The following is an 18,957-nucleotide window of genomic DNA, read 5'->3' as shown; positions in this document are numbered from 1 at the left end:
GGCCGCTCGCTCAGCCTCACGCTCTCCGGAGACTCTGCACGCCGTACACACAGGCCCCGGTTAGACGCACCGTGCTGCTGCTGTTATTCCTCCTCCCGTCTCCCCGCTCTGCTCTCCGCCGCCATCCTCCTCCTCCTCCTCCTCCGCCGCCGCCGCTCCGCCTCCTCCTCGGCGCTGCCACGCATGACGTCAGTACGCAGCACGCCCTCTAACTGTCGTGCGCGCCCCTGCTCCTATCACGTGATAGCATATAGACGTTCTGCACAGAAAACTATCTTGTTGTTTTCAACAATCTTTATTGATATGTGACAGGATGACAGTCTCTCTGCGGGCTCAGTGTGTGTGTGCCGGCGCCGGGCGGGGGATGAGGCTGTGTGCCCAGAGCAGCCGGTGAGAAGCCCTTGGCGCAAGTATTTTGGTTAAGGGCGCTAACATACCTCGATACCAGTGTGGGGGTGACAGGACTACACGTCCCGGCAAGCAGTGCGGGGAACTTTCGTGTCAACGTGATACGTTGTGTGTAGTTGCCTAGTAACAGAGGACGAGGGTTTGTGTGACCAGCTGCTGTAAGAGGCCTGTAAGTGTGCAGAGGAGGGGAGAGGCCTGTAAGTGTGCAGAGGAGGGGAGAGGCCTGTAAGTGTGCGGAGGAGGGGAGAGGCCTGTAAGTGTGCGGAGGAGGGGAGAGGCCTGTAAGTGTGCAGAGGAGGAGGGGAGAGGCCTGTAAGTGTGCAGAGGAGGAGGGGAGAGGCCTGTAAGTGTGCAGAGGAGGGAGAGGCCTGTAAGTGTGCAGAGGAGGGGAGAGGCCTGTAAGTGTGCGGAGGAGGGGAGAGGCCTGTAAGTGTGCAGAGGAGGGGAGAGGCCTGTAAGTGTGCAGAGGAGGGGAGAGGCCTGTAAGTGTGCAGAGGAGGGAGAGGCCTGTAAGTGTGCAGAGGAGGAGGGGAGAGGCCTGTAAGTGTGCGGAGGAGGAGGGGAGAGGCCTGTAAGTGTGCAGAGGAGGGAGAGGCCTGTAAGTGTGCAGAGGAGGGGAGAGGCCTGTAAGTGTGCGGAGGAGGGGAGAGGCCTGTAAGTGTGCGGAGGAGGGGAGAGGCCTGTAAGTGTGCGGAGGAGGGGAGAGGCCTGTAAGTGTGCGGAGGAGGGGAGAGGCCTGTAAGTGTGCAGAGGAGGGGAGAGGCCTGTAAGTGTGCAGAGGAGGGGAGAGGCCTGTAAGTGTGCGGAGGAGGGGAGAGGCCTGTAAGTGTGCGGAGGAGGGGAGAGGCCTGTAAGTGTGCAGAGGAGGGGAGAGGCCTGTAAGTGTGCGGAGGAGGGGAGAGGCCTGTAAGTGTGCAGAGGAGGGGAGAGGCCTGTAAGTGTGCAGAGGAGGGAGAGGCCTGTAAGTGTGCGGAGGAGGAGGGGAGAGGCCTGTAAGTGTGCAGAGGAGGGGAGAGGCCTGTAAGTGTGCGGAGGAGGGAAAGGCCTGTAAGTGTGCAGAGGAGGGGAGAGGCCTGTAAGTGTGCGGAGGAGGGGAGAGGCCTGTAAGTGTGCAGAGGAGGGGAGAGGCCTGTAAGTGTGCAGAGGAGGAGGGGAGAGACCTGTAAGTGTGCAGAGGAGGCGGGGAGAGGCCTGTAAGTGTGCGGAGGAGGAGGGGAGAGGCCTGTAAGTGTGCGGAGGAGGAGGGGAGAGGCCTGTAAGTGTGCGGAGGAGGAGGGGAGAGGCCTGTAAGTGTGCGGAGGAGGAGGGGAGAGGCCTGTAAGTGTGCGGAGGAGGAGGGGAGAGGCCTGTAAGTGTGCAGAGGAGGGGAGAGGCCTGTAAGTGTGAAGTAGAGGGGAGAGGCCTGTAAGTGTGCAGAGGAGGGAGAGGCCTGCAAGTGTGAAGTAGAGGGGAGAGGCCTGTAAGTGTGAAGTAGAGGGGAGAGGCCTGTAAGTGTGCGGAGGAGGAGGGGAGAGGCCTGTAAGTGTGCAGAGTAGGATGGGAGAGGCCTGTAAGTGTGCAGAGGAGGGGAGAGGCCTGTAAGTGCAGAGGAGGGAGAGGCCTGCAAGTGTGAAGTAGAGGGGAGAGGCCTGTAAGTGTGCGGAGGAGGAGGGGAGAGGCCTGTAAGTGTGCAGAGGAGGGGAGAGGCCTGTAAGTGTGCAGAGGAGGAGGGGAGAGACCTGTAAGTGTGCGGAGGAGGAGGGGAGAGGCCTGTAAGTGTGCATGGTAGGGGAGAGACCTGTAAGTGTGCGGAGGAGGAGGGGAGAGGCCTGTAAGTGTGCAGAGGAGGAGGGGAGAGGCCTGTAAGTGTGCAGAGGAGGGAGAGGCCTGCAAGTGTGAAGTAGAGGGGAGAGGCCTGTAAGTGTGCGGAGGAGGGGAGAGGCCTGTAAGTGTGCGGAGGAGGGGAGAGGCCTGTAAGTGTGCAGAGGAGGGGAGAGGCCTGTAAGTGTGCGGAGGAGGAGGGGAGAGACCTGTAAGTGTGCGGAGGAGGGGAGAGGCCTGTAAGTGTGCAGAGGAGGGGAGAGGCCTGTAAGTGTGCAGAGGAGGGGAGAGGCCTGTAAGTGTGCAGAGGAGGGAGAGGCCTGTAAGTGTGCAGAGGAGGAGGGGAGAGGCCTGTAAGTGTGCGGAGGAGGAGGGGAGAGGCCTGTAAGTGTGCGGAGGAGGAGGGAGAGGCCTGTAAGTGTGCAGAGGAGGGAGAGGCCTGTAAGTGTGCAGAGGAGGGAGAGGCCTGTAAGTGTGCAGAGGAGGGGAGAGGCCTGTAAGTGTGCGGAGGAGGGGAGAGGCCTGTAAGTGTGCAGAGGAGGGGAGAGGCCTGTAAGTGTGCGGAGGAGGGGAGAGGCCTGTAAGTGTGCAGAGGAGGGGAGAGGCCTGTAAGTGTGCGGAGGAGGGGAGAGGCCTGTAAGTGTGCAGAGGAGGGGAGAGGCCTGTAAGTGTGCAGAGGAGGGAGAGGCCTGTAAGTGTGCGGAGGAGGAGGGGAGAGGCCTGTAAGTGTGCAGAGGAGGGGAGAGGCCTGTAAGTGTGCGGAGGAGGGAAAGGCCTGTAAGTGTGCAGAGGAGGGGAGAGGCCTGTAAGTGTGCGGAGGAGGGGAGAGGCCTGTAAGTGTGCAGAGGAGGGGAGAGGCCTGTAAGTGTGCAGAGGAGGGGAGAGGCCTGTAAGTGTGCAAAGGAGGAGGGGAGAGACCTGTAAGTGTGCAGAGGAGGCGGGGAGAGGCCTGTAAGTGTGCGGAGGAGGAGGGGAGAGGCCTGTAAGTGTGCGGAGGAGGAGGGGAGAGGCCTGTAAGTATGCGGAGGAGGGGAGAGGCCTGTAAGTGTGCGGAGGAGGAGGGGAGAGGCCTGTAAGTGCGGAGGAGGAGGGGAGAGGCCTGTAAGTGTGCAGAGGAGGGGAGAGGCCTGCAAGTGTGAAGTAGAAGGGAGAGGCCTATAAGTGTGCGGAGGAGGAGGGGAGAGGCCTGTAAGTGTGCAGAGTAGGATGGGAGAGGCCTGTAAGTGTGCAGAGGAGGGGAGAGGCCTGTAAGTGCAGAGGAGGGAGAGGCCTGCAAGTGTGAAGTAGAGGGGAGAGGCCTGTAAGTGTGCGGAGGAGGAGGGGAGAGGCCTGTAAGTGTGCAGAGGAGGGGAGAGGCCTGTAAGTGTGCAGAGGAGGAGGGGAGAGACCTGTAAGTGTGCGGAGGAGGAGGGGAGAGGCCTGTAAGTGTGCATGGTAGGGGAGAGACCTGTAAGTGTGCGGAGGAGGAGGGGAGAGGCCTGTAAGTGTGCAGAGGAGGAGGGGAGAGGCCTGTAAGTGTGCAGAGGAGGGAGAGGCCTGCAAGTGTGAAGTAGAGGGGAGAGGCCTGTAAGTGTGCAGAGGAGGGGAGAGACCTGTAAGTGTGCAGAGGAGGGGAGAGACCTGTAAGTGTGCAGTGGTGGGGAGAGACCTGTAAGTGTGCAGAGGAGGGGAGAGGCCTGTAAGTGTGCAGAGGAGGGGAGAGGCCTGTAAGTGTGCAGAGGAGGCGGGGAGAGGCCTGTAAGTGTGCGGAGGAGGAGGGGAGAGGCCTGTAAGTGTGCGGAGGAGGAGGGGAGAGGCCTGTAAGTGTGCGGAGGAGGAGGGGAGAGGCCTGTAAGTGTGCAGAGGAGGGGAGAGGCCTGTAAGTGTGAAGTAGAGGGGAGAGGCCTGTAAGTGTGCAGAGGAGGGAGAGGCCTGCAAGTGTGAAGTAGAGGGGAGAGGCCTGTAAGTGTGCGGAGGAGGAGGGGAGAGGCCTGTAAGTGTGCAGAGTAGGATGGGAGAGGCCTGTAAGTGTGCAGAGGAGGGGAGAGGCCTGTAAGTGCAGAGGAGGGAGAGGCCTGCAAGTGTGAAGTAGAGGGGAGAGGCCTGTAAGTGTGCGGAGGAGGAGGGGAGAGGCCTGTAAGTGTGCAGAGGAGGGGAGAGGCCTGTAAGTGTGCAGAGGAGGAGGGGAGAGACCTGTAAGTGTGCGGAGGAGGAGGGGAGAGGCCTGTAAGTGTGCATGGTAGGGGAGAGACCTGTAAGTGTGCGGAGGAGGAGGGGAGAGGCCTGTAAGTGTGCAGAGGAGGAGGGGAGAGGCCTGTAAGTGTGCAGAGGAGGGAGAGGCCTGCAAGTGTGAAGTAGAGGGGAGAGGCCTGTAAGTGTGCGGAGGAGGGGAGAGGCCTGTAAGTGTGCGGAGGAGGGGAGAGGCCTGTAAGTGTGCAGAGGAGGGGAGAGGCCTGTAAGTGTGCGGAGGAGGAGGGGAGAGACCTGTAAGTGTGCGGAGGAGGGGAGAGGCCTGTAAGTGTGCAGAGGAGGGGAGAGGCCTGTAAGTGTGCAGAGGAGGGGAGAGGCCTGTAAGTGTGCAGAGGAGGGAGAGGCCTGTAAGTGTGCAGAGGAGGAGGGGAGAGGCCTGTAAGTGTGCGGAGGAGGAGGGGAGAGGCCTGTAAGTGTGCGGAGGAGGAGGGAGAGGCCTGTAAGTGTGCAGAGGAGGGAGAGGCCTGTAAGTGTGCAGAGGAGGGAGAGGCCTGTAAGTGTGCAGAGGAGGGGAGAGGCCTGTAAGTGTGCGGAGGAGGGGAGAGGCCTGTAAGTGTGCAGAGGAGGGGAGAGGCCTGTAAGTGTGCGGAGGAGGGGAGAGGCCTGTAAGTGTGCAGAGGAGGGGAGAGGCCTGTAAGTGTGCGGAGGAGGGGAGAGGCCTGTAAGTGTGCAGAGGAGGGGAGAGGCCTGTAAGTGTGCAGAGGAGGGAGAGGCCTGTAAGTGTGCGGAGGAGGAGGGGAGAGGCCTGTAAGTGTGCAGAGGAGGGGAGAGGCCTGTAAGTGTGCGGAGGAGGGAAAGGCCTGTAAGTGTGCAGAGGAGGGGAGAGGCCTGTAAGTGTGCGGAGGAGGGGAGAGGCCTGTAAGTGTGCAGAGGAGGGGAGAGGCCTGTAAGTGTGCAGAGGAGGGGAGAGGCCTGTAAGTGTGCAGAGGAGGAGGGGAGAGACCTGTAAGTGTGCAGAGGAGGCGGGGAGAGGCCTGTAAGTGTGCGGAGGAGGAGGGGAGAGGCCTGTAAGTGTGCGGAGGAGGAGGGGAGAGGCCTGTAAGTGTGCGGAGGAGGGGAGAGGCCTGTAAGTGTGCGGAGGAGGAGGGGAGAGGCCTGTAAGTGTGCGGAGGAGGAGGGGAGAGGCCTGTAAGTGTGCAGAGGAGGGGAGAGGCCTGCAAGTGTGAAGTAGAGGGGAGAGGCCTGTAAGTGTGCGGAGGAGGAGGGGAGAGGCCTGTAAGTGTGCAGAGTAGGATGGGAGAGGCCTGTAAGTGTGCAGAGGAGGGGAGAGGCCTGTAAGTGCAGAGGAGGGAGAGGCCTGCAAGTGTGAAGTAGAGGGGAGAGGCCTGTAAGTGTGCGGAGGAGGAGGGGAGAGGCCTGTAAGTGTGCAGAGGAGGGGAGAGGCCTGTAAGTGTGCAGAGGAGGAGGGGAGAGACCTGTAAGTGTGCGGAGGAGGAGGGGAGAGGCCTGTAAGTGTGCAGAGGAGGAGGGGAGAGGCCTGTAAGTGTGAAGTAGAGGGGAGAGGCCTGTAAGTGTGCAGAGGAGGGGAGAGACCTGTAAGTGTGCAGAGGAGGGGAGAGACCTGTAAGTGTGCAGTGGTGGGGAGAGACCTGTAAGTGTGCAGAGGAGGGGAGAGGCCTGTAAGTGTGCAGAGGAGGGGAGAGGCCTGTAAGTGTGCAGAGGTGGGGAGAGGCCTGTAAGTGTGCAGAGGTGGGGAGAGGCCTGTAAGTGTGCAGAGGAGGGGAGAGGCCTGTAAGTGTGCAGAGGAGGGGAGAGGCCTGTAAGTGTGCGGAGGAGGAGGGGAGAGGCCTGTAAGTGTGCATGGTAGGGGAGAGACCTGTAAGTGTGCGGAGGAGGAGGGGAGAGGCCTGTAAGTGTGCAGAGGAGGAGGGGAGAGGCCTGTAAGTGTGCAGAGGAGGGAGAGGCCTGCAAGTGTGAAGTAGAGGGGAGAGGCCTGTAAGTGTGCAGAGGAGGGGAGAGACCTGTAAGTGTGCAGAGGAGGGGAGAGGCCTGTAAGTGTGCAGAGGAGGGGAGAGGCCTGTAAGTGTGCGGAGGAGGAGGGGAGAGACCTGTAAGTGTGCAGTGGTGGGGAGAGACCTGTAAGTGTGCAGAGGAGGGGAGAGGCCTGTAAGTGTGCAGAGGAGGGGAGAGGCCTGTAAGTGTGCAGAGGTGGGGAGAGGCCTGTAAGTGTGCAGAGGTGGGGAGAGGCCTGTAAGTGTGCAGAGGAGGGGAGAGGCCTGTAAGTGTGCAGAGGAGGGGAGAGGCCTGTAAGTGTGCAGAGGAGGGGAGAGGCCTGTAAGTGTGCGGAGGAGGAGGGGAGAGACCTGTAAGTGTGCAGTGGTGGGGAGAGACCTGTAAGTGTGCAGAGGAGGGGAGAGGCCTGTAAGTGTGCAGAGGAGGGGAGAGGCCTGTAAGTGTGCAGAGGTGGGGAGAGGCCTGTAAGTGTGCAGAGGTGGGGAGAGGCCTGTAAGTGTGCAGAGGAGGGGAGAGGCCTGTAAGTGTGCAGTGGTGGGGAGAGACCTGTAAGTGTGCAGAGGAGGGGAGAGGCCTGTAAGTGTGCAGAGGAGGGGAGAGGCCTGTAAGTGTGCAGAGGTGGGGAGAGGCCTGTAAGTGTGCAGAGGTGGGGAGAGGCCTGTAAGTGTGCAGAGGAGGGGAGAGGCCTGTAAGTGTGCAGAGGAGGGGAGAGGCCTGTAAGTGTGCGGAGGAGGAGGGGAGAGGCCTGTAAGTGTGCATGGTAGGGGAGAGACCTGTAAGTGTGCGGAGGAGGAGGGGAGAGGCCTGTAAGTGTGCAGAGGAGGAGGGGAGAGGCCTGTAAGTGTGCAGAGGAGGGAGAGGCCTGCAAGTGTGAAGTAGAGGGGAGAGGCCTGTAAGTGTGCAGAGGAGGGGAGAGACCTGTAAGTGTGCAGAGGAGGGGAGAGGCCTGTAAGTGTGCAGAGGAGGGGAGAGGCCTGTAAGTGTGCGGAGGAGGAGGGGAGAGACCTGTAAGTGTGCAGTGGTGGGGAGAGACCTGTAAGTGTGCAGAGGAGGGGAGAGGCCTGTAAGTGTGCAGAGGAGGGGAGAGGCCTGTAAGTGTGCAGAGGTGGGGAGAGGCCTGTAAGTGTGCAGAGGTGGGGAGAGGCCTGTAAGTGTGCAGAGGAGGGGAGAGGCCTGTAAGTGTGCAGAGGAGGGGAGAGGCCTGTAAGTGTGCAGAGGAGGGGAGAGGCCTGTAAGTGTGCAGAGGAGGGGAGAGGCCTGTAAGTGTGCGGAGGAGGAGGGGAGAGACCTGTAAGTGTGCAGTGGTGGGGAGAGACCTGTAAGTGTGCAGAGGAGGGGAGAGGCCTGTAAGTGTGCAGAGGAGGGGAGAGGCCTGTAAGTGTGCAGAGGTGGGGAGAGGCCTGTAAGTGTGCAGAGGTGGGGAGAGGCCTGTAAGTGTGCAGAGGAGGGGAGAGGCCTGTAAGTGTGCGGAGGAGGAGGGGAGAGGCCTGTAAGTGTGCGGAGGAGGAGGGGAGAGGCCTGTAAGTGTGCGGAGGAGGAGGGGAGAGGCCTGTAAGTGTGCAGAGGAGGAGGGGAGAGGCCTGTAAGTGTGCGGAGGAGGAGGGGAGAGGCCTGTAAGTGTGCGGAGGAGGAGGGGAGAGGCCTGTAAGTGTGCGGAGGAGGAGGGGAGAGGCCTGTAAGTGTGCGGAGGAGGAGGGGAGAGGCCTGTAAGTGTGCGGAGGAGGAGGGGAGAGGCCTGTAAGTGTGCGGAGGAGGAGGGGAGAGGCCTGTAAGTGTGCAGAGGAGGAATGAGGCCTGTAAGTGTGCAGGAGAGGGGTGAGGCCTGTAAGTGTGCAGGGGAGGGGAGAGGAGAGGCTTGTAAGTGTGCATGTGAGGGGAGAGACCTGTAAGTGTGCAGAGGAGGAATAAACTGTAAGAGGGAAGGGGAGAGGCCTGTAAGTGTGCAGAGGAGGGAGAGGCCTGCAAGTGTGAAGTAGAGGGGAGAGGCCTGTAAGTGTGCATGGTAGGGGAGAGACCTGTAAGTGTGCAGAGGAGGGGAGAGACCTGTAAGTGTGCAGAGGAGTGGAGAGGCCTGTAAGTGTGCAGGGGAGGGGAGAGACCTGTAAGTGTGCAGAGGAGGGGAGAGGCCTGTAAGTGTGCAGAGGAGGGGTAAGAGAGGAGGGGAGAGGCCTGTAAGTTGGCAGAGGAGGGATGAGCTGCAAGTGTGCTGGGGAGGGGTGAGCTGTGTGCTGGAGGAGGGAACTGTAATGGTGCATACTCACGGTCAGGAAAATCTGACATATCTGAAATGTCTGAACGATGCGCGTTCCCGTTGGTCAGATAACGACATCTGATGTGTTTGCAGTCAGATTTGGACGATTCCATTCATTTTAATGCAGTCAAAAATCGTTCATAGTTCAAATCGTTCATCTGCCAAATCTGACCATGTGTATGCACCATAAGTGTGCAGAGGAGAGAGGGTGGTACCTGTTAGTGTGCAGAAGAGGGGGGACACACTGTAAGGGGTACATTTACTAAAATGCAGGTTTTTAGAAGTGAAGTCGTTGCCCATAGCAACCAATTAGATTCTAGCTATTATCTTCTAGAAGGTGCTAGATAGATTATAAGAAGAATCTGATTGGTTGCTATGGGCATCAACTACACTTTTAAAAACTGTAGTAAATATACCCCTAAGTGGGCAGAGGAGGAGGTGGGCTGTAAGTGTGCAGAGCAGGGTGGTGGGATCCACACAGGCTGTAAGAGAGAGTCATAGTAGGATCTGGATATTCTCAATGTCCTGATATGACTATTCCTAATAGGTCACCTATGTTTGCTCTGCTAGAGACCCCATCTCGTTCTAGTCACTGTAACGGGTTCTGGGCACCTTCCCATAGCCTGTGCAGGGATGGAACGTTTCATTGTTGTCACTTATATTAGAACATTTATGAAAATGTATTTTATAGCATTTGTTAGGGAAAATATGTGCTGTATAAATAACATTATTAGTATCATCTGCAATGACACAAACGGAAATGTCCTGTGAATATTTGCAACTAATGCTGCATCACTATTGTTGTATTTGTATGCAGTAGTTAACTAAATGTCTATTTTTTACTTCCCTCTTACCCCTTTCAGACATACCGAGAATCCCGGGAATTTGGCTGAGGCAGGCCGCGTATGTCTGAAAGGTACCGTGTTCCCGGGTAGCCGACCTGTCAATCGACCAGGGAATTTCCCGGGACTTAAGTCCCTGGAAATTACCCTGCATATGTCTGAATGGTGCTACCCGGGAATTTACTCCCAGGCTGCACCAAGCAGCTTTTACATTGAATTGGCAGCGCAGAGCATTCTATAGGACGCTCAGCACTGCTTCTCACCACCCCCCCGCGCCAGTGGCTGTGTACAGAGGACCCCAGCCGGATGCCGGGGACACCCGCCGGCGGGTCTCTGCCACAGCGGGCCGTCCGCACTCCCGCTGGACCACCAGGGCAGATTTAAGTAATTTAATAATAAAAATGGCTGAAGTGATTGGTCAGCTGCCTGCTGCATGATGATGACATCATCAGCGGTAGCCGGAGAGGGGATAGGCTAGGAAGGGCAGAGGAGAGGCAGGTAATATTAAAAACAAAAAAAACTGGCTTTTGTCTGAATGGGGGTCTACCTGGGTAGACGCTATAGTGTGAAAGGGGGGTCTCGACCAAATACCCGGGAATTTGCACAGGAGAAAGGAAATTTCCCGGGTTGTATGTCTTATAGGGGTATTAGAAAACCTTTGGGGAAGCCAGTAATTATGTTTTGTATTACTAGGTCTCCACAATGCCAGAAGTGAAATCTATGTTTCGGGAGGTGCTGCCTAAGCAAGGTGAGTGAATGTCTTCTGATAGTGACTCTCGCATTAAGAAACAGATTATTTAAATGAAAAGAAAAAAAATTAATCAGTGATTGATGGACTTTGCTGTTCTCTGTAATAAATAGAGGCCCTGATTCAGAGCCGGACGCTCTGACAGAGCGCTCGCTCTGAATCAGGGCCGTCCCTCTTACTTTTTGGAGCGGCCTCCCGGCCGCTCGCATAGCTATGGGTGACCACCTAAAGCTATAGCGAGCGGCCAAAATGATGGGCTTGCTACGAGACCCTAAGGTAGGGTCTCGTCTGCCGCAAGCCCTGGAGTGCTTTTGGCTCTATCAGAGCCAAAATCACTCCCACTGACATCACTAGTGATGTCAGTGGGGCCGGCCCCAGACGGTAGGCGTTCCCATGGGAACGCTTCCGTCGGGGCAGCCACGCCCCCGGCACGCCCACCAAAGGGGGCGTGCTGTCAATCACCATCGACGGCACGCCCCCTTCGGTGCGAGTGTCGTCGTTATTCGGGTCTCGCGCATGCGCACTTGGGCAACATCGACCCACTTGCGAGCGCTCGCGAGCGGGTCTGAATCAGGCCCAGAGTCAGGACAGACAGATTTTCAGTAAGAGGATCATCCCTTTTAGGGGGCTTTGCTTAAAACGGCATTCATACAGCTACACTGCAGGCTTGTCAGTGGCCGGCTTTGACTGGAGCTAAATCAGGTTTGTTAAGCATTGATTCCTGTTGCCACTTAAAATCCATTGGAAAATAGTCTTCATTCTAGCACCCTGCACCTATCACAACTTGTGCAGTTCCTCTATCCTGCCTGGGGATGTCGCTCTCTGCTCTGGTGGTTCTAGCACACTCAGCTGATAAAAAATCTTCTGAGATTCTGTTAAGCCACGGGTGTGACTCTTGAGGGTATTAGTCCCGCAACAGCCTTGAGGGCTGGTATGTCTTGGCTAGATGTGGCCGTGAAGCAGCTTTGAGAGCTGATATGCCTTGGCTTGAAGGGCCTGTAAGCCGTAAGACACGATGCGGCCTTTGGGCCATGCAGCAGCCTTGGGGGCCGTAAGACACGATGCGGCCTTTGGGCCGTGCAGCTGCCTTGAGGGCTGGTATGTCTTGGTTAGATGAGGCAGATGAAGGACTAGTGCCACAGGAGAGGCACTGGCGTTGGTACGCAGGATTGCGTACTGTGGACGCTGTAGTGTGGCCTGTGTCGCTGGGTTGACACAAGAAGCGTACGCTAGAGCGCGGCCTGTGCCGCCGGGTTGACGCAAGCAGCGTACGCAGGACTGCGCACTCTTGGACACTGAGTGCTGTCAGTACCGCCTAGATGACACAAACGGCAGGTAGATAGCATGCGACAGCAACAGCACAACAGCAGTATAACATTCTAGACAGGAGAACTGGAGCTTGACTGAATAACAGGAGTCAATGCCAGAACCGGAAACACGAAAACTATCACAGTCATCGGCGCAACTTTCGCACTAGGAAGAAATAGATGCAGGAGCCAATCCAGATCGCTCCCAGAATGATGGACAGGAGATAGTAGGAGTTTCAGCTAATGCTCGCTCGGCATTTGTGACAGTTTCAGAAGAGTGTGCGCTAGAAGCACCAGAGTAGAAAGCGACACCCAGCAACAGCAGGACTATTCTTCCTACTGCCAACCAGGTAGTGTTATACAGAAAGCATACAGACCAACAAAGGAGGGAGCAATCAGCGTCAGGAATGCACCCACTGGATTAGCTGAATTCCGGGCCTTAGGTATTTAGGCCCTCATTCAGAGCCGTACGCTCTGAGCAGAGCGCACGCTCTGAATGAGGGCCGGGCTCCATTTTCATGGAGCGTCCTCCTGGACGCTCGTATAGCTGTGGGTCACCACCCACAGGCTATACGAGCGTGCATTGTGATGGCCGCGATGGTCGAGACCATCGCAACCATCGAAATTGCGAGCCGGAGCCTGCGGTTGAGGTTTTCAACCGCAAGCTCCGGAGTGATTTTGGCTTTATCAGAGCCAAACTCACTCCCACTGACATCACTAGTGATGTCAGTGGGCCGGCTTTTGACGGGAGGCGTTCCCGTGGGAACGCCCCCGTCAGGGAGGCACGCCCCCGGCACGCCCACCAAAGGGGGCGTGCTGTCAATCAACATTGACAGCACGCCCCCTTTGATCGGACACAACGAGCGAAGGACTTTCCTTCGCTCGTCGCGTCTGGCGCATGCGCACGACGGAGCTCCCTCCGTCGTGCGCATGCTCAGTCCATAACATCGACCCACTTGCGAGCGGACAGCCGCTCGCGAGTGGGTCTGAATCAGGCCCTTAATCATCTGGGATCCAATTTATCTTAATATATTACACATAAAGCGGAATTAGCAGTTTTGGGTGGTGTAGCTGGAGTCACCTTTCCACGTACAAAAATGGGAAGAAATAATTTATTGTGTAAGAAGATTTACATTTTCCACACTGTGTGTGTGTGTGTATATATATATATATATATATATATATATATATGTATGTATAAATACACAAAGTGCACATGTCATAAGCATGTGTCTGCAATGCTGTGACACGGGACAGGACACGTTAAACATCTGGTCTGAAAGTCATAATCTTGCCAACTACATTCTTTTGCTGAATGGGTTATCAATCAAGGGCAGGGCATCGTCATGTGTGTGCCCAAAATGATGGAACATGCAGTTATTTGAGGATCAGAGATCCCTGTAAATTGTTTAAATCCCAATTTTTTTTGTGCCTAGAGTTATACCCTGATGTCAAAAAGTAATATCCCTGTGCTGAGAGCTATCCTGTTTTCAAGTGGAGAGGTCCGTCCTCCCGAGTAACCAGGGAAAACAGAACTACATTGGAGTAGGGAATATATTTAGGAAGAGGTCAGTTTAACCTCAATATTTAATTGCCACTAATATTAAATGCGCTACATCTCCAGTCTTTGGGCCTGATTCATCATAGATCGCAATTGCAACAGCGCACGCAGATCGGCCGATGGTGCGTACCGCGTATGCATCGCAATGCGTGTGCATGAGTTAACATTGCGATCACACTGCAATCACATACGCAGATACAAAGCCATCGCAGACCAAGGGACGGGACGTCAGCGTTTGGGGGTGGTGATGGGGGAGTTTTTCGGAGAAACGCAGGCGTGCCTGTCCATTTGAACGCCGTTACTTGGGCGTCTACTGCAATTGGCATATGCAGCTTGTGTACCAACTGCGAGCGAGAAGGTTAGCGATTTCTGAGTAAGGTCAGACCTGTTGTAATTGTGTGCGAGGGGCCGATGTATACTCAGGACTGCAAGGTATTACGGATGTGAGATAGTGGGCGCCTATGCTGGCTGTGCGACGGCTTTGAGATTGCATTCATTAACATATTTTCACAGCAGACCTGCGTGCATAATCGCAGCCGCGATCCATAGTGAATCAGGCCGTTTGTACTTAATCTTAGTGGCGCTTTGTAACTATAGCCCCTTATCCATTGGCCCAGTCAGATCTAGTCCTGATTGGCTCAGTGCAGTTTACCCTCCCTTCTCTCTCAGGTCAACCACATCAACCTCTAGGATAGGGCAGGTGTTTCCGATGCTCGTTTGCATTTATGGCAGGGGTGGAGTCTGCCGCTGACTCCTAAAGCTGGCCTTACATCTAAAGATTCTGGCCCTGATTCAGAGCCGGACGCTCTGACAGAGCGCTCGCTCTGAATCAGGGCCGTCCTTCTGAATTTTAGAGCGACCACCCACAGCTATAGCGAGCGGCCAGGAAGATGGTCGCGACCATCGGGCTTGCGACGAGACCCTTGTGGTAGGGTCTCGTTGCCGCAAGCCCTGGAGTGCTTTTGGCTCTATCAGAGCCGAAGGCACTCCCACTGACATCACTTGTGATGTCAGTGGGGCCGGCCCCAGACGGTAGTGAACGCCTCCATCTGGCCAGCCACGCCCCTGGCCCGCCCACTAAAGGGGGCGTGCTGTCACTCACCATCGACAGCACGCCCCCTTTGCAGCGAGACCCATAGCGACGGCTTGCCGTCGCTATCCGGGTCTCGCGCATGCGCACGACGGAGCCGGGTCCGTCGTGCGCATGCGCACTGGGCCAACATCGACCAGCGAACGGGTCTGAATTAGGCCCTCTGTCCAACTAGTTGATTGGTTGGAATGAAAATCTGGTAACGTATGGGAGTAAATGATGATCAGCAATTTGCTCCTAAATGCCAGAAAACAGATGAAAATGGTGTCAGACAAGTTTGTTAAATGTTTGATCTAAACAATTTGTTCAAACAACAGTTTTTGTCCATTTTCCGGCATTTGGGAGCAAATTGCTGATTGTCATTTGCTTTCATACCTTACCAGATTTTCATTCCAACCAATCAACTAGTTGGTTGGTTGGACATATAATCGTTAGATGTGTGGCCAGCTTTAGTATGCCTTCAGGAGAAACCCAGTCATAAGCTAACAGAGCGTTACAGGAGCCTGCTGGTGGATGCACAATGAACACTAAAGGCCCACACACACGGAGCGTTATAGCAACCTATCCAATAGTTTTGAACAATATCGACGCTATATCGTTCCTCGTGCGAGCATATCGCCCGCTGCGGGCTCCCGTGGTGTTGTTCGTCGATCCTCAAGATCTTTCTGTATGTTCAATTGTTCTGGGGGATCGTCGAACGATCCCATGCTGCGCTATGCGGGTGGGGGAGGTGCCGGCACATCGGGCAGTCGGCCACCGTATCTTTCCATGTGTGGGGAACGCCCGATACGTCAGCCGTCGCATTGCACCGTGTACGGGGCCCTTATAGGTTCGTACACACGGTACGATATCTATGAACGATAACGTTCAACGTTAATTTTTATGCAGCGATCGACTAACGATGTGCATTCCCGGATGGACGATAAACATATCTTTGGTCGTCCGTACATGCAGGCCAACTTGGATATTATAGTCAACTTTGACTGTTCAGAGATGTGGCAGGATGACTTCACTGAAAGATATGTCAGTGTGTACACCCAATATCGTGTGTCCTGCACTACAGATAGTTCCAGGGTAATCTTTCACCGATATCGTTCATTGAACAGATCGCACTGTGGTGGTCATTCACAGCTATGCGAGCGTCCATGAGGACGCTCCTAAAACATGTAGGAGGGCCCCGATTCAGAGCGAGCGCTCTGGTCAGAGCGTTCAGCTCTGAATCAGGCCCTGTGTGTATGCAGTGTTACAGTCTGACACCAGGAGGAGTAGTCAGGTTACTGACTAGAAACCCCTCCCTGGAGATAGGTTGGGTCTTACTCTGCCACCCTGTCACAGTTGGAATTAACTTGAACAAGCTTGTTCCCATATATACACTGGGAAAGTATGCACGATAATGACCCATGTGTTACCACTTACAGTACACTATTGGTTGCTGCATTCACATATTTTAAAATATAACAGCCATGGTTCCTAATTTTAATGTGGTTTTCAGGTGCTGTTTAGCATAAACTCCTGGTGAGTGTGAACACGCTGATAGTGATACCTATTCGCAATGTGATTCTTCTGCTTAAACTGCAAATAGTAAAGTTTAGGTGGGTTTTTTTTGTTTATTTTTACATTTATTTTAGTCCCCCCAACAACTATACATATGCTCACTTCCACCATAAAACGGGGTTTGCTGCCAAAGCTGCTAATGTAAAGCAGTAAAAATAGGGTCTCCAGAATATATGGGGGGAGCAGCGGCTCAGAGTAGGAGAGGTGTAGGCTGCAGTGCTTGCCTTCGGTGTGGAGTGCCAGAAGAGGTCTCCCCCCCCCCCCTCCTCCTCCCGGGATACCTTTTCTGACAAGGGTGGTTGTGCGGTGAGCATTTGTTGCTCACAGCGCCCTCTGCTGGCTGTTGCTCTATGTGTCAGTGTACAGCCATGGCCAAAAGTTTTGAGAATGACACACGTATTGGTTTTCACAAAGTCTGCTGCTTGCAGTGTTTAAGATGGCAATTTGCATATAATCCAGAATGTGATGAAGAGTGATCAGATGAATTGCAAAGTCCCTCTTTGCCATGACAATGAACTCCAGGCCTGATTCAGACCCGCTCGCAAGCGGGTCGATGGTGGGGCACTGCGCCTGCGTGGCGTGCGCAATGCACGAGCACCGAAGTGAGCGAGAAATTCACTCGCTCCGGGGCTTGCTACAAATGGGGCGGCTGTCTATGTTGATCGACAGCTCGCCCCGTTTTGTAGGCGGGGAGGAGGCGTGGCTGGTCAAATGGAGACGTTCCTGAAGGAACGCCTGCCGTTTGTGGGCGGCCCTACTGACATCACTCGTGATGTCTGTAGTGAGCTTCCTGCTCTATTTGAGCAGGAAGCTTACTGGGGCTTGCGGCAGATGAGACACCCTACCACAAGGGTCTCGTCACAAGCCCGATGGTCGCGATAATCACGACCATCACCTGGCCGCTCGCAAAAGCTGTGGATGGTCACCCACAGCTTAGCAAGCAGCCAGGAGGCCGGGTAAAAAAAAAAAAAGTGGCCGCCCTGATTCAGCGCTAGCGCTCGCTTTTCGCGAGCGCCTCTGGATCAGGCCCTTAATCCCAAAAACATTTTTCACTGCATTACGCTCTGCCACAAAAGGACCAGCTGACATGTCAGTGATTCTCTCGTTAACACAGGTGAGTGTGTTGACGAGGACAAGGCTGGAGATCACTCTGTCATGCTGATTGAGTTAGAATGACAGACGGGAAGCTTTAAAAGGAGGGCAGAGCTTGAAATCATTGTTCTTCCTCTGTAAACCATGGTTTCCTGCAAGGAAACACGTGCAGTCATCATTGCTTTGCACAAAAAGGGCTTCTCAGGCAAGGATATTGCTGCTAGTAAGATTGCACCAAAATCAACCATTTATCGGATCATCAATAACTTCAAGGAGAGCTTTTCAATAGTTGTGACGAAGGCTTCAGGATGCCCAAGAAAGTCTCAGCAAGCGCTAGGACCGTCTCCTAAAGTTGATTCAGCTGCGGGATCGGAGCACCACCAGTGCAGAGCTTGCTCAGGAATGGCAGCAGGCAGGTGTGAGCGCATCTTCACGCACAGTGAGGCGAAGACTTTTGGAGGATGGCCTGGTGTCAAGAAGGGCAGCAAAGACCTCTCCAGGAGAAACATCAGGGACAGACGGATATTCTCCAAAATGTACAGGGATTGGACTGCTGAAGACTGTGGTAAAGTTATTTTCTTTGATGAATCCCCTTTCAGATTATTGGGGCATCTGGTAAAACGCTTGTCTGGAGAAGGAAAGGTGAGCGCTATCATCAGTCCTGTGTCATGCCAACAGTAAAGCGTCCTGAGACCATGTGTGGGGTTGCTTCTCAGCCAAGGGAGTGGGCTCACTCAGAATTTTGCCTAACACCACAGCCATGAATAAAGAATGGTACCAAAACATCTTCCAAGAGCAACTTCTCCCAACCATCCAAGAACAGTTTGGTGACTAGCAATGCCTTTTCCAGCATGATGGAGCACCTTGCCATAAGGCAAAAGTGATAACTAAGTGGCTCGGGAAACAAAACATTAAAATTTTGGGTCCTTGGCCAGGAAACTCCCCAGAACTTAATCCCACTGAGAACTTGTGGTCAATCCTCACGAGGCGGGTGGACAAACAAAAACCCACAAATTCTGACAATCTCCAAGCATTGATTAGGCAAGAACGGGCGGCCATCAGTCAGTATGTGGCCCAGAAATTGATTGACAGCATGCCGGGGCGATTTGCAGAGGTCTTGAAAAAGAAGGGTCAACACTGCACATATTGACTCTTTGCATAAACTTCATGTAATTGTCAATAAAAGCCTTTGACACTTATGAAATGCTTGTAATGTTACCTCAGTATGCCATAGTAACATCTGACAAAAAGTTCTAAAAACACTGAAGCAGCAAACTTTGTGAAAAGCAATGTGTCACTCAAAACTTTTGGCCATGGCTGTACTCTTGTATAGGCCGGTCAATCCTTGGTGCCTGATCCTACGACTCCCCAGCTGTCAGCTACGGACATTGGAATGGATTGACAGCTGGGTGGTTGGGGGAAAAAGGCCCTTGGGAAAACACTGTAGAGAAAGCAATTCTTCTAGATGCTTCCAGGAATGCTCAGAGGATGTTGTAGCTAAAGTACTAGTAAAAAAAAAAATAATTAGAAGTTTTAGTTTTCAGAATTCTTGATTGCTTATGCGATAGCAACAACACCATGTGACCTGTAGAAGCTGGAGCTCCTGGTTAACTCAACAATTTAGAGTTAGCCATTGTACGTTGTGTAACCGAGTACCCGAGACATGGGCAAATAGTTTAGATATGTTTTTACATTTGTATTTCTAGGACAGCTCTGTGTTGAGGATGTTCCAACCATGGTGTTGTGCAAACCGAAGTTATTACCCCTGAAGTCGGTGACTCTCACAAAGCTGGAAAAAATGCAACGCGACGCCCAGGAGACCATTCGCCAGCAGGAAATGGCCCAGAATGAGCCGCTTCACCCCCAGCCCTGACTATTCCCGTCCAGCACGTATAAATGCCATCACTGAGGCTCGCACTGTGCAGCGAGAAGACATTCCTTTCCCCTGTACATTTGTAGAGTGCATTTAACGTAATGTAGCACTTAGCTGCCTCAGGAGGTTTGTTTGAGTCTGTTTCCCAGCCTTGTGTCTTCCCTTCTCTCTGTATGCATTCCAGAATAAATAATACATAGTCAATTTGTCTGTGTGTGCAGTGTGAAGGGCCGCATGTAAAGCGCTGCG

General features: G+C 54.4%; 2 protein-coding genes across 5 annotated transcripts in view; one reads left to right on the top strand and one right to left on the bottom strand.

Annotated features, from left to right (window-relative positions):
• The window catches only part of SHOC2 (SHOC2 leucine rich repeat scaffold protein), a 94,643-nt gene extending 94,494 nt beyond the window's left edge, over positions 1-149 (bottom strand). The window contains exon 1 of one of the 2 annotated variants that reach the window (XM_088464852.1): positions 71-149. The gene's annotated coding sequence lies outside the window, so the exon portion shown is untranslated. The remainder of the gene's footprint in view (positions 1-70) is intronic. The other variant, XM_088464859.1, reaches the window with a different exon arrangement.
• Positions 150-309: 160 nt separating this feature from the next.
• On the top strand, positions 310-18,912 carry BBIP1 (BBSome interacting protein 1). 3 transcript variants are annotated; one of them, XM_088464829.1, is made up of 3 exons: positions 310-390; positions 10,177-10,231; positions 18,542-18,912. In XM_088464829.1, exons 2-3 carry the CDS (start codon positions 10,186-10,188, stop codon positions 18,706-18,708), a joined length of 213 nt encoding a protein of 70 aa, XP_088320955.1. In that variant the 5' UTR covers positions 310-390; positions 10,177-10,185; the 3' UTR covers positions 18,709-18,912. The 3 variants fall into 3 exon arrangements, with proteins under 3 accessions (XP_088320955.1, XP_088320962.1, XP_088320970.1); XM_088464836.1 differs by lacking the exon at positions 310-390 and adding an exon at positions 441-577; XM_088464844.1 differs by lacking the exon at positions 310-390 and adding an exon at positions 9,537-9,557.
• Positions 18,913-18,957: the final 45 nt, after the last annotated feature.

This window comes from Taudactylus pleione, unplaced genomic scaffold, assembly GCF_031769625.1.
Source record: "Taudactylus pleione unplaced genomic scaffold, aTauple2 ptg000008l, whole genome shotgun sequence".
NCBI classification, from domain to species: domain Eukaryota; kingdom Metazoa; phylum Chordata; class Amphibia; order Anura; family Myobatrachidae; genus Taudactylus; species Taudactylus pleione.
Note: the sequence above shows the minus strand (reverse complement) of the source record. Positions and strands in the feature narration are given on the sequence as shown.